This window comes from Pinus tabuliformis, chromosome 8 (genome assembly GCF_031772625.1).
Source record: "Pinus tabuliformis cultivar Carrire ecotype Pingquan chromosome 8, CPIR1, whole genome shotgun sequence".
Lineage (NCBI taxonomy): Eukaryota > Viridiplantae > Streptophyta > Pinopsida > Pinales > Pinaceae > Pinus > Pinus tabuliformis.
This window is the reverse complement of record NC_142294.1, coordinates 728,091,003-728,105,805: the sequence shown is the minus strand read 5'-3', so window position 1 is coordinate 728,105,805 and position 14,803 is coordinate 728,091,003. Positions and strand designations below refer to the sequence as shown.

The following is a 14,803-nucleotide window of genomic DNA, read 5'->3' as shown; positions in this document are numbered from 1 at the left end:
TGCTGTGAGTTTTATTTCGGCGGTCGATTCAGTATTTCCTGGTCCCGGTGTTAAGCAGAGCAGTGTGAAAGGAACTGGCGAGAAATTGCCAGGTTGTTGCATCGTTATTTGGCGTCAACCTCCTTTAGTGGTCTTGGGGCAGGTCTCTGACCCACCTATTATTCGCTGGGAGTGATACGCATCGTTCCATGTTGAATCGCTACGTTAACCTGTTGTACATGTTCCAAAGTTGTCTCGCTTCTGGGTGCGAGGGTTCTGTTCCGTGGGCGGCTTGTGGTTATTTCGGTGTATTGTTTGGTTTCTTTTGTGCAAGAGTGTCTCTAGGGTGCTGGGTAGTCGAAGGCAGTCTTACAGCGGATAGCAACAGCACCAACATCTGTCAGATTTTGTCTGGATCAGCCGACATCTGCATTGAAATCCATGCCAGACTCCTTTGTTGTTTTCTGTGTCTTGGGAAACGTGCAGATGGCCTCGCTAACCAACCTGATGTTGGAAGGCAGTCAGCGCTTTAATGGCACCAATTATAACATCTGGAAACAGAGAATATTGACCATTTTTTAATATAGGCATCGTGACCAGCTCGTTTTGGGCAAAGAGCTCAGTGCTGGTACACCTGGTGCAGATCAAAATAAGTTTGATGATCGAAATCGAGAGGCTGTTATGCTTCTCAAACTCTCTGTGACTAATGATCAGTTACCACAGATTCCTTCCGACAAGACAGCTGCCGAAATCTAGCAACATTTGAAGGAATTGCATGAGACATCCGACAAGAGCAGAGCTTTCTTTCTAAAGAATCAGTTGTTCTCCATGATGGACGAACGTATGTCTTTACAGGAACATCTAAACAAGATTAAGACATTCGAGATCAGCTCAAAGCCATTGGTCAGACCATGGAAGAAGAAGATATGGTAGTTATCACTCTGAAAAGTCTACCAAAACCTTATGAGCACTTCATAGAAACACTCAACATTACCTCCACTAATGTTGATCTGAAGTTTTCGGAGTTATGCACCAAACTCCTGCAGCAGGATCGTTGGAAACAACAGTTTGGTAGTGGTGCTTCATCAGCCTCCTCAGAAAATGTTTTTGCTGCTAAATATCAGTGCTCTCAATCCTTTCAGCAGAAAGGTTCTTCTCAGCCTTCTGATCTCGCTAAGAAGAAAAATGTGCAGTGTAATTGCTGTCACAAGTTCGGCCACATGAAGAAAGATTGCTGACAGAGGATTGCTTCTAAACAGAAGAAGCAGGGAGGGTCTCATCAGAAAGCGAATGTTGCAGAACATTCCGAGCAGAAGGAATCTGCCTTTTACGCCTTTATGGCTAAGAGGTCCTCAGATCATGCCCCGTCTTCTGCCTGGTACATTGACTCTAGTGCATCACGTCATTTCTCTCACAGGCATGACTGGTTTACTGACTTCTCATCTTTTAGTGATTCCGTGGTATTCGGCGGAGGTGAAGAGTACACAGTGGTTGGCAGAGGTACAATTCAGATCCAGTCTGATGGGCACACACTCATCTTCCTGAATGTGTACTATGTTCCTGGTATGGAAATTAATCTGTTGTCTATCAGCCAAATTATGAGGAACTCTCCTCAGCTCGATGTGGTGTTCAGTGCGCACAAGTGCTCCATTATTGACAGGGAAACTCGTCTTACGGTTACTGTTGGCCTAGAGGATCATGGTCTATACAGGCTTCTTGACACTGGTGATTCTCCAGAAGTGGCTCTAGCAGCTCATGTTTCTCCCATCAGCACCCTGTGGCATCAGAGATATGGCCATCTAACCATTCAGTATCTCTCTCAGCTATCTCGAGAGGGACTTGTGTCAGGGTTACCTGATATGCAGACTCAGCAGTTGGGAGTGTGCGGCACCTGTCAAGATGTCAAGCAACATTGGTCTTCATTCAAGGATGGAGAATCTTGGCGCGCATCTAAGGTACTCCAATTAATTCATGCTGATATTTGTGGTCCTATGAATACATCTTCAGTTACTGGTTGCAAATATTTTTTGCTTATTGTAGATGATTTCAGTAGAAAGATGTGGGTGTACTTTCTAAAACATAAATCTGATGTATTTAGTATCTTTCAGAAGTTTAAGTCCTTAGTTGAAAAAGAGTCTGGTTGTAATATCATAACTCTTAGGACAGATAACGGGGAGGGAATTTTGTTCTTCTGCTTTCTCCAACTTCTGTGATACCCATGGCATCAAACGCCAGTTAACTACACCCTACACTCCTCAGCAGAACAGTGTTGTCGAACGTCGCAACCGTACGGTTGTTGAAATGGCTCGTTCCATGTTACAACACAGGAGTGTTCCGAACAAATTTTGGGCTGAAGCAGTGTTTACTGTTGTCTATCTTCTTAACCGATCACCTACTCAGGCTGTTAAGGGGAAGACTCCAGAAGAGGTTTGGTCTGGCCGTAAGCCTAAGATCAGTCACCTCAAAGTGTTTGGCTCAATTGCATATGTTTGGATTCCAGCTGCTAAGCGCTCTAAGTTGGATTCCAAAAGCCAGAAACTCATGATGACAGGGTACAGTGATCACCACAAGGCCTATAGGCTGATAGATTTAGACACTGATCGTCTTATCTTCAGTCGGGACGTAGTATTTGATGAAGACAGAGGGTTCTTTCAATCCCCTCCTTCTGAGCAGTGTTCTGAGGATCAGCCTCCCAGTGTTCTTCTTCCATTAGGTCCACCTGATGGGAGGGATGATGTAGCATCAGTATTTGATGATGCACTACCTGAGTTCCCTCCGGAAAATAATCCTCCTCTCGCTGCTCCTGTTGTTCCTGAACCTCCTCCACCTACTCCAGATATTGGTTCTTCTACTCTCCAGCCTAAATGGTGGGCTAAAACTATTGGTGATCTCCGGGATAATGAGCTCCTTGAAGGTAGAACTTCCATAAATAAGAGCAAACAGCAACCTACAGTAAATTTTGCTCTTATGGCTAACCTACACAGTATTTTTGAGCCTCAAACCTATTCAGAGGCTAAGGGTATACCTGAGTGGGAACAGGCTATGGAAGCTAAATTCCAGAGTCTTCAGAAGAATCACACTTGGACCCTTTCTGATCTTCCTGCAAGGAAGAAGCCCATTAGCTGCAAATGGGTGTATAAAGTGAAATACAAAGCTGACAGAACCCTAGACAAGTATAAGGCTCGCCTTGTTGCTCGAGGGTTCTCACAGAAGGAAGGCATAGACTATGAGGAGACCTTTGCTCCTACAGCCAAGATGAGTACCATACGGCTCGTCCTTGCCTTAGCAGCTCAGTTCAGTTGGAAAATCCATCGAATGGATGTAAAGAGTGCTTTTTTGAATGGTGACTTACAGGAAGAAGTCTGCATGACGCAGCCTCCAGGATTCAAGGTTGTCGGTCAAGAACAGAAAGTCTGTAGATTAGTTAAAGCACTCTATGGTCTGAAACAAGCCCCTCGGGCTTGGTACATGAAAATTGATAAGTACCTAACAGATCATGGCTTTCAGCGGAGTCCATCTGATGCAAACCTGTATATCAAACACACTGGTGATGATATTCTGTTTGTGGTTGTCTATGTGGATGACCTTATCATTACTGGCAGTTCAACACATTTGATCCATGGGATCAAATAGGATTTGTGCAGCACTTTTGATATGACAGATTTAGGACTTCTTCATTACTGCTTGGGGGTTGAAGTCTGGCAGACTGAGAACAACATCTTTCTCTCTCAGTCCAAGTATGCCAGAAGTCTTGTGGACAGGTTCAAAATGCAAGATTGCAAACCTGCCACGACTCCTATGGAACCAGGGCTCAAACTTTCAACTCAGTCATCCTCACCACTTGTGGATGAATCTTTATTCAGGCAATTAGTGGGAAGCCTCATCTACCTTATTGCCACTAGACCTAATATCAATTTTGTAGTGAGCTACATTTCACGCTTCATGACAGCTCCTAAAGTTGATCATTGGATAGCAGCGAAGCGTGTGCTGCATTATGTGAGTGGCACTCCTGATTATGGACTTTTGTACACTCGGAGTTCAGATCCTACACTCAGTGGTTACACAGATTCCCACTGAGCAAGTTCGGTTGATGACTGTAAATCTACAGTTGGGTATGTGTTTAGTCTGGGATCCGGTGCTGTCACATGGACTAGTAAGAAGCAGCAGGCAGTGGCTCTCTCCTCGACAAAAGCAGAATATCGAGGAGCAGTTAAGGCATCTTGTGAGGCAGTTTGGCTTCGACGTATGCTTGCAGATATGCATGTTTCCCAGGAAAGTCCTACTCCCTTGTTCTGTGATAATTAGGGAGTGCTCAAACTCGCCAAGAATCCAGTCTTCCATGAACGAACAAAGCATGTGGAAACCCATTGTCACTACATTCGACAGCTTGTTGAAGACGGATCCATTCAGTTGTTGTATGTTCCCACCACGGAGCAGCCAGCAGACATCTTCACCAAGCCCCTTGGTCCTGATAAGTTTGTAAAATTCAGAGGGTCTATAGGTGTTGTAAATAGATTGAGCATTAAGGGAGGGTATTAGAATAATGTTATTTTAGTGTTTAATGCTCATCTGTGATCTTATTTAGCAGTTTCTTATTAGAAACTTGTTGTTTCTATTTTCTTAGTAGAAACTTGTTGTTTCTATTTTCTTAGTAGAAACTTGTTGTTTCTGTAAATACAGTTGTACTATTTATTGAGCTTCATTGCTCATTGTAAATCAATTCATTCATTGATTACCTTTCCACCCATAGTCAATGTTGGAATTTGATAATGAAAGGGTTACAATGCTTCCTTCGGAACACTGGACAAATATATCTATGTTAAAGTTGATTAGCTTTCATCACTTGGGGTAAGATAAGATCAGATAGTTTCCAAGGTTACAAAGTAATACTTAACTGATGAATTCCAACTACGTGATAATCCCCCAGAGAATTTGAACAACATGAGAACTCTTGATATATATGGGATACATTTTTTCTCCAACTCATTTCCAGGAGAACAAGGTTATGGCTAATTCCCCATGCCAATGTTTCGAACTACATGATAACACCCTTAACCTTATTGAGGTTCGAACATAGTTAGAATGGGGGGTTTGCTAAGGCGTTTCAACCTACGTTGGCATTCTTCAACCATACCCTAACAATTATTGGGGGTGGTAGGCAACCCTCCCTAGTTTCCTATCTTCTTCAACCCGATCAATATTCTGAAGTAAGGACTCGAAAAGCTCATTCAATAATTGATGACTAGACCCTAGATATATATTAGTGAAACCACTCAATCAAGTATATATATATATATATATATATATATAAAAGAAAGATAAGAAAGATACTAATAATAATGTATACCTATTAATGAATAAAAATAGATATAAGATACTAGGAATGAAATTATAGACTCAAAATATATATACAAAATATAAATAAATAATTAATCAAAAGTAAATATAAATAAAACAAAAGGGAAAGGAAGAATAACTAGATCGGAAAATAAGTAAAAGATCTTAATAGGAAAAAAATGGAGAAGGAGAATAAAGAGATAGGAAAATAAGTAAAAGATCTAAAAAAGTCATTTAATTTTTTTACTTATTTTCCTATCAATTTCTGTTCTTCTTCAACAAAGTTACCAACTTAACAAAAATTGTGATTTCAAAACGATAACTCTAGCCTTAAAAACCCACATTTTTGTGTAAAAACCAGTGTTGATAATATCGGCGATATTCGGAAATATCGCGATATTTTCGGCGAGCCGATATATCGCCGACAAAATATCGCGCGATTTCCGAAATATCGCCGATATTTTGGAAAATATCGCGCGACAATCGAAAATATCGCCCGGTGACTGTAAAAAAATTTGCATGGCCTATAAAAATCCGATTTTGGTTTTTTTTCATATCATTTTCATTTCTGATTGCTGGAGAAGGAAGGGGAGAGCTATGTGGTTGCTGCCAAGGAGGGTTTGAGCATTCTACGCCCTAGTATTGATATGCTATTCATGGTAATGTTAAATTCTTAAAGTAAAAGTAACATTCTCCTTAATCTTCAGTTTCATCCTTTTACTTAAATTTTTAACATTACCATGAAATGACTCAGGATGTTTGAGAGTGGTTCCGGCCTCATTGGATTTCATATGGAGAAAGTAGAATTTTAGATTTCATTCAAAATGCAACAAACTTATCAGTTTTTTAGGATTTCAGGATTGAGAGAAAGTAATGTTTCCAGGTGAAACCACTTGCCCGGGCTACCCCTGCCACCAGTAGAGGACGTGGTCTACCTCCTATAGCTCCTACTTCTAGTTCTTCAGCTTCTAGAGCATAGCAAACTCCACTGCCAACTCCACCAGCACCAGCATCTACATCTAGAGGGAAAGGGAAAGCTGTGACATTTTCTCGCAAGACGGGCAGAGGAAATCAATAGGATTAGACTTTAGTTATTTTCTTATGTGCTTGTAAGTTGTACATGAACAACGAACATTGAATATTCAAGAATCAAGACCAAGCATATCACATTCTAATTTCTAAATAGTAAATTTTGATTCTATTTATTTTTTTTAAGTGAACTATGAACTTTGAGAAGTAATTATATTCTAATTTGATTAGATACGCTGCAACCTGCAATTTAATATGGATAAAAAACTATATTTTGGTATATATATATATATATATATATAAAACGTGTCCCCTGTGTCTTGTTTCCAGGTCGTTGTGTTTCGTATTGAATACTCGTATTTACGTGTCCTCCGTGTCTCGTGTCCTCGTGTCATGTGACTTAGCTTAGACAATATTGATGTATTGTCTCCGTGGAGGGTGGAGTCTGAGGAGCCCCTCTTGGAGGAGTCACCTTCATGGTTAGAGCCAGTGGCAGATGATCCATTAGAGCAGGGGTAGCAAGAGGAGGACTCGGAGTCAGAGGAGCAGCAACACTCAGAGGAGGAGGAGGACACTGCGGGAGCATCAGCATCAACACCATCTGCTATAGATATAGGAGAGCACAGCCCCATACCTAGCACTCATTATTTGACATTAGGCGAAGAGGCAGGGTCAGGGCCTCCTACTACTAGGGGCAGGCCTGGCAAACAGCCCATCATGTTTTCCCGTAAAAGGGGGAGAGGACAGTGATTTCAGATAGATAGCTGCTAGTTTTATTTGTTGTGCTACATATAACTCATGACGATGAGATACTTTTATATATGTGATGTTATTTTGTATTGGTTCTCCACATTTGAGTCATTGAATGGACAATTATCAGGGATCAGCAGGATTTGGTATCGCCTTTGATGTATCATTTATATTTCACATCATATATATCAGTTTTTTCTTCATATTTATGTGCCAATGTGTTTATTTCATGTTGTTATTGCTTTATATGTTTAAAAATCTGAAAAAAAAAATGAATATATTATGCATTTTTTATGCTTGCCGATATTTGCCGATATTTTGCCGATATTTTCGCCAATATTGCCGATAAGATATTTTCTGGACCCTCGCCGATATTTTCCCAATACCGATATTATCAACACTGGTAAAAACTATGAAAGAAACACGCTAAAATGCAAAAGTGATGATGCAGCATCATCCTTTTTTCATTTCAAGGTTAAAATTCCAGCATTTTTCATCCACGTCGTTAAAAGTCAAATATCATGATTACAAAAAAGCATGAAATGAAAAATGGAGTTGGATTGGGTTAAACTTCCACTATCCTATTACCCCAGAAAATTTGTCATGTGATGAAAATCATAAATTTAGCACCCATGCAAATACGAGGGTAACAGATAATATTGACAGTCAGACATCCTGTCTTCTGTGAACAAGAATAAGATGGATCAAGACATGTATTTGTTCCCACTACACTAAACCATCTGAAGCATGGATGAACCATTATTCACAACTCTTAAACAGCATGTCCACGATTGTCAGTCACACTACTATTTCCTACTAAAAAGAAAAGCAACAGAGATTCTACCAGAAAGTTAAAAACAAATGTTTCATAGAAAATGTTTCTATGGTAGGACAGCAAGAACACACCGCCTAGAATCGTAGAGTAAGGGCTAGAGACCTGCTTAAAAGGAATGCCTCTGATAAAAGGAGAAATGCTTATGGATGGGGAAAATTGTGTGGCTACTGATGGCAGTAGTCTATTTTTCAAAGTCAACAACATAAGCGTATGGATGAAAATGATCATGCATATTAAAGAAGGGAAGCTGGAGAAATAGTCTCTGATAACCTCCAAGCAATATGGAATATATGGGAGATCATTAAAAGTCTTGCTTAGGTGAATTCATAGCCCTGTTCAAGAAATGCATTTCACTTTCATTAGTAAAAGAAATGAGAAACACGCTGTACTAGCACATGTAGGTAGTTCCAGCATATGACCAACGAGGAAGTTAAATGTAGTTCCAAAAAGGCTTCTTCATCAATATTTTAATAAGAACTTAGTTGCAGAGGGAGTGCATATTTTCATTAGATGTTGGAAGTTGGTTGTAGGGGCAATGTTAATGATGATAACTGCACATCCAACAATGTTGCAGTCATCATTTTCCTCTAACAGTAAGTGCTCATGACTGTTTGTTTTAGTCTCTTGGGATAGACTAATTGTTTCACTGGCCCAGTTTAATGTGTGAATATTTATGATATATGATATAGTTGTCATTTTCCACTAACAGTAAGTGCTCATGACTGTTTCTTTTAGTCCCTTGGGATAGACTAGTTGTTTCAATGGCCCAGTTTCATGTGTGAATATATATGGCATATACTTTACATTAGTGTGATATCTCTATGATTTATATTAGCGTGATTCCTTTCTGCGACTGTAGTCTATTTCTTAAAAAGTGATGCTTGTCCTAACAGATCCTTCAGAACAAAACTTACATTGAAACTACAACAATTACTTAACCAGAGTCAACAATTAGGAAGGCTTAGATTTCAATTAAATGAGAATATTTAGTAGCAAAATGTACCTGTAAATTATAAGTTAACACAACATTGTTACTGATGTAGCTGCCAAACAAGAAAAACCATGGAAATCAGTGCCGATAAAGGCTAACACACAAAGACCATAACAAGCTATCTTTAGACAAAAATAACTTCCATCCATTCAATGAAATTCTTTTATGAAATTCTGAGACTGTAACAGCCTTCCAAGGTGCTAGAAGGTGTACCTGACAACCGATAGCCTCTTACCCATAGAAGCTACTATTGCTAGTCTGCCTGGATCTTTTGTCCCAACAGGCGCAATATGTATATCACGAATTGCTCCTGTCTCATGGGGAAGATGTATATGTTCACATTCTGATAAAGCCAAAAAGCTCATCTGCATTTTCAAAGGTATGCAATACAAAACAATGAACTAACCATAAGTGTGGAAACATTTTTGACATTAAATTATTTCTGCTATATCCGGGATCAGAATTAAAAGAAATTATTTGATCGACAAAATGCAAAAAAATAAAATAACACTTACTTTTGTGAGAAAGTGCTGACTGCCCAGTTCCGAAGCCTTCTGGCAAACTAAGAGCATTTGACTATGTGCATCCATATCGAAATATCTTGCTCCATGTAACAGAGACTGGCCCTGTCAAAAGATAAAGCTGATTCAAATTAATCCCATAATACCAATTTCTGTGGGTTTGATAGGATAAGAGCAGCGTTCTCCTATACATAGATATTATATAACAAAATACTTTCACTGATTTTAAGAGTTTAAAACATGATGATAAAATGCCTGACCTTGCAAAACCCAAAAAAAACAGTTGACAAAAGATAACACTTTCTGATCAAAAGACCAATCCACATAAATATCGTAAGAAACAAGATGATAGTGTAATGACTCAGGCAAAGGCTACTTAAAAACATTAAGGATTTATCGAAATGTTCTATACTTTCAAAACCATTTGCGCTTTGTTTGGCCTCTTTTTGAACAGTACATTTTGTAGCTTCAAGATCCTAACCAAAATCCTTGGCCCCTGTAAAAGAGCAGACTGAGAGAATCTAAACAACATAGATATCATTCCCTTTGCCCATAATAGGATCTGTTCCTCCCATATTGCATAAGACCTTTTCCATGTTGAAGACCATGCCCAAGCAGGCTGCATTTGGAGAATGTGCATTTTCATGGACATAAACTTGTTGTTCTATACTTTATGAGGGTTTTAACCTTAAGTGTGTTGAAATTGGGTAGCATCAGGAGGTACTCTCACATACCCCTGGTGCTAGGCGTGTATGAGAGAAACACTCATAAAGTGTGATTCTATGTGTGTGAGCTTTGTTACTGCTCAAACTAGCAGGGGTCCTAGGAGGGGATCCTATAGAGCATGTAGGAATTCACAGAGTAAGTTACTCAGACAGAACACCAAAGGACACCGCTCACAAATAGATCACAGATCAATACACCAGTATTGTTGACGTGGTTAAAACCCTCAAAGAGGGAAACAGTCCACGGCCTGAGCCAACGCGGCCACTTCAAGCAATTTATTAATAAAAGAATGAAAATTTACATAAGCTTCTCTCATGAACGGTTACCCTACAAATGACCCTCCATGCTCTTTAAATAGAGATCATGGACCATCGGGTGGTAAGCCACGGATCAAGTGTCGGTAATACCGAGGAGAGAATGAACCATCGGATCACTACATATCGTGATCGTCGGATTGTAAGTTACAAAAGTACATAGTAAAGAAACACACTTTACCTAACTCTACACTAGACCAAGTTATACTTAACTATTTCCTATGTGTCGGAATATCCTAACAAAGCAACTACTAGGTCAAGGAGCAACAATGGAGCGATAGCCCACAGTCACCTCAACTAAGGCTCCCTGCTCTTTACGAACTTTCACCGATGGGAGGAGACTCAGTATGAGGAATCACGGGAATGAATAGGTCAATGAAAGGATGAAGGGTGATTCACAAGGCCCATTCACAGGAGAGACACAATAATATGCTTTTCTTGCTTGGAAAGCAAGGTGATAGGCTTTCTAGGAAAGGCTAGGACGATTCTTAAGGCTAGGGTTTGGGAGCTATGTTGCACGAAACTTCTAGGAACCCAACGTTTCTGGCCATACCCATACCCAAAACTCAACTGAAACTCGGCCAAAACTCGACCATCATGTGATCATTTATGAGTTAATATAGACTTGGTTTTCCCTCTAAATTGTCATCTATGGGTCTTATTCCCTCTTTTCTTGCAAAATAGAGTGTTATTCACTTATTTATAAATTTCTCTTTGTATATATATATATATACATATATGATGTTTCAATCGATGTTTTGACCAACGTTTCCATTTTTTGGAGGTGACGTTTCTAAATGTACCCGTTTAGGAAATTCGGAAATGCTTCGTTGCTTCGTTCAACTTAGTTTGGGAGTATATATTGCCAACAGGTTTCCTAGACCCGAGAATCCTTATGGAGAATTGGTCTTCATGTGATCTTTGTGAAATTAGAGTTGGAAAGTTGCAGGACCACAAAGACCAAGCAGACCCGAACTAAGTCAAGGGTATGGAGTTGATCACTCAAAGAGGGTCTTGACCTAATTGGGGAGGAGAGTAGGATCAATGGACTAATTTTCTTTTGAAATACAAATGCAATGACCCAAGTGAGGGCACCAACCCAAATCAGCTTAGGGCAAGAGATGGTCACGAGGCTAGGACTTGCTATATCTTGGGATTCCGTCGTCAAAATTGCTTGAAATTTGGAGGACCCTTGAGAAAGCTACATCACAGTAGTGGACCAATTTTCAAGGTATTTGGATGGCTACAAAGAGATTCGCTTGATGCCCCAAGTGACCTTGTAGGGTTATGCCAGAAATTGGAAAAGTGAAGGAAAGAGAAGTAAATTTGACCACCAAAGGGATACAAGATTCGGTGCCTTATTGCTTGGGCTTAATGGAGTCAAGATATACACTAAGTCACCAGGTTCGTGTTCGTTTTCGCGTTCGGCGACCTTGAAATTCGAATAAAGTTCGGCACCAAAAATTTTGCCGATAAAGTTCGACATAAAATTCGACATATAGAAATTCGAAAAAAAACATATATATATAAAAAAAATCAATTCAAAGTCAAATTCAATGTCCATAATGCACATTGCAAACACATAAGGTTAAAGCTCAAACATTTAAATCATTTCCACATAATTTTATAAACCATGAAAGCGAGTGCAAAATTCCAATAAAGAACCAACTTCCATACATAGTAAACAAGGTGAAAAAATCATCATAGACATTGGCACCCATATCAAATTCAACAAAACCATGGGCCATATTAGATTTCATATATTGAAAACCAATCTGATAAAAAAGTATTCAAAATATATAAACTCGAAAGTTTAAAGTAGCTTGGCAGTTTTAGAAAATTGTTCATGCAAAAAGTAAACTAGAATCTAAAACAGGAACACAAATTTTATTCTTGATGTTCCTGTGGCCCACTTGTTATATCAAAAAGTTCTATATCATCAAGAGCAGTAGGAGCTGTGAATCCGCTAGATGCTTCAGCATCAGATTCATCAGTCAATTCCCTGTCAATGTCACTATCAATGTAAAAATCAGCGTCATCCATTGATGCATTTGGAACAAGATCAATCCATGGAGTAGAGGAATTGGATGACTCTTTAGCCACATTTTTCAAAGCCAACTGCAAGTTACTACGAACATAAACAAGATCTTCTAATCTTCCAGATAACAATCTATTTCTTTTCTTGGAATGAATGTGGTCAAAGGAACTCCAATTCCTTTCACATGCTGATGCACTTGATCCCTGGCTTAAGATACGAATTGCAAAATTTTGCAATTCTGGTGCCCCTGAACCATAAAATTCCCACCATACTGCTAGATCACTTTTGCTCCTATCATACTTTGTTGATTGTGTTACAAATAAACCTTCTTCTAACCTATATTCCCTCAACTGACTTCTAACCAAACCTGCAATTTCTGGATCTGGATTTAGCTTCTCAATAGCCTGGATAAGTCCATTCATGACTTCTTCGTCCCTATCTCTTGGTAACCCAAACAATATAGGGTCCAAATAGCATGTTGTTGCATGTAATGGACTATGCATCATCTTCCATCTTTGATCAATTAAACCCCATATCTCCTGGTAATCAGCTTCCACATTATTAAAAGCAGTTGCAATGGTCTCTTTGCAACGATCAATGCTTTCATAAACAAAACCCATACAAAGTTTGTCACCATCAACCATGTGAAGCACATTAACAATTGGGCCACATATTTTTAAAACCTTGTTTGCATTTTCCCAAAAGCCATTATTGAGCACTATTTGTTCAACATTTTTCCCCTTAGTTTATTTTGAAAGGGTAGAGCACTCCCACTCAGTGTTGCAAAAAACAGCTCTTAGGCTCGCTTTTTCCTCAACAACTCTTTTCAAAGTAATATAAAAAGTGGCAAACCCTGTATCACAAGGCCTCAACAACTCTTTTGATGCCATCTTCCTATATATGCTCAAAGTGAGACAATGGTTGATGATGAAGTTTGCAATTGTTTTGCCTCTTCGGATTGTCTCATTGACCCAAGGAAATTTGGCTAAGTCATGCAACATTAAATCCAAGCAGTGAGCTGCACAAGGGGTCCAATAAATGTGATTATACTTTTCCATAATCAGCTTCCCTGCACCAACACAATTTGATGCATTATCTGTAATAACATGGACAACATTTTTCTCCCCAACCTCTTGAATCGCTTCATTCAAAATTCCAAAAATAAATTCTAATGTCTTCACTCGATCCATTGCATTTATTGTCTTAAAGAAAAGTACCCCTTGAGGACTATAAACAAGCACATTGATCAATGGGCGATGACACAAATCTGACCAACCATCACTCAAAATTGTGCATCCTGTAAGCTTCCAAGACTCTTTAATCTGAACCAACTTTCCTGTCACTCTGTCTTTTGTTTTCTTTAGCAAAGTTGTCCTTAAAGCTTCAGATCCGGGAGGAACATAGCCCTTCTGAAAATCAGTGACCTTTTTAATTACATTTTTAAAATATGGACTCCTTGCCACATTAAAGGGAATTGCACATGCATAAATGAATTCTGCAACAGCATCATCAACTTCTTGTTTCTCAATAGGTTTCCAGAATTGATTTAATGTTTTGGTTCCACCTGTTTTTACTTGAGTAGAACTTGATCCACCAATGGTTGAGATTGAATTAATGGTGTTGAAGGAAGACATGGCAATCTCCCTCTCAATTCGCTACTTCTTATTTACCCTTTTCTCCTTTTGCATCTTTGAAGTGAAATAGTCTTTCTCCACTGTGGCTTTTTGTTCATCAGAGATCTTAGTGCAGCCTTCAACACCACCTCCACTTCCATTGCTAATACTGAGAAGGTGATCCATTGCTTTAGTTAAAGAGCCAGTGAAATCATGTCCACACAGCTGACATGAAAGATTATTCCCATCTTTTTTGACAAAATTCCAAGCTACAACAGTTGATTTTGGGGGTGCCACTGAAATTTGAAGGTTCTGAACCTCTGATTGTTGAAGACTGAGGTGAAGGATTGAAGCCTGAAATGCCTGCAATTTTTTTTAATTTACATTTTAATTAGTTTTATATTTTTTTTGCAGAATGAAATTATGAAAATTTGAAACTATAATTTATAAAAAAAAATATATCAGTTCAAAATTCAACGCGAGCCTCTTTAAATACTGATAAATTGTATTTAAGTTTTAACTGATAAAAACTAGTAAATTTTATTGAACTGATAAAAAAAAGTGTATTTAAATTTTTGACTTACCTGGAGACTGGAACTTGGAAGTTGGAGTCTGGACAGTCAAACGTGCGGCTTGTTGGAGGGCCAAGGCTGCTTGAAGGCTCACTACT

At 39.0% G+C, this 14,803-nt stretch overlaps 1 protein-coding gene across 1 annotated transcript in view; it reads right to left on the bottom strand.

Annotated features, from left to right (window-relative positions):
* LOC149237649 (uncharacterized) overlaps positions 1-14,803 on the bottom strand; it is a 175,553-nt gene that overhangs the window by 104,185 nt on the left and 56,565 nt on the right. Inside the window, exons 10-12 of the mRNA XM_089372735.1 lie at positions 9,437-9,547; positions 9,135-9,286; positions 8,934-8,973 (exon numbers count right to left, since the gene is read on the bottom strand). Coding sequence (XP_089228861.1) covers positions 8,934-8,973; positions 9,135-9,286; positions 9,437-9,547 — 303 coding nt within the window. The remainder of the gene's footprint in view (positions 1-8,933; positions 8,974-9,134; positions 9,287-9,436; positions 9,548-14,803) is intronic.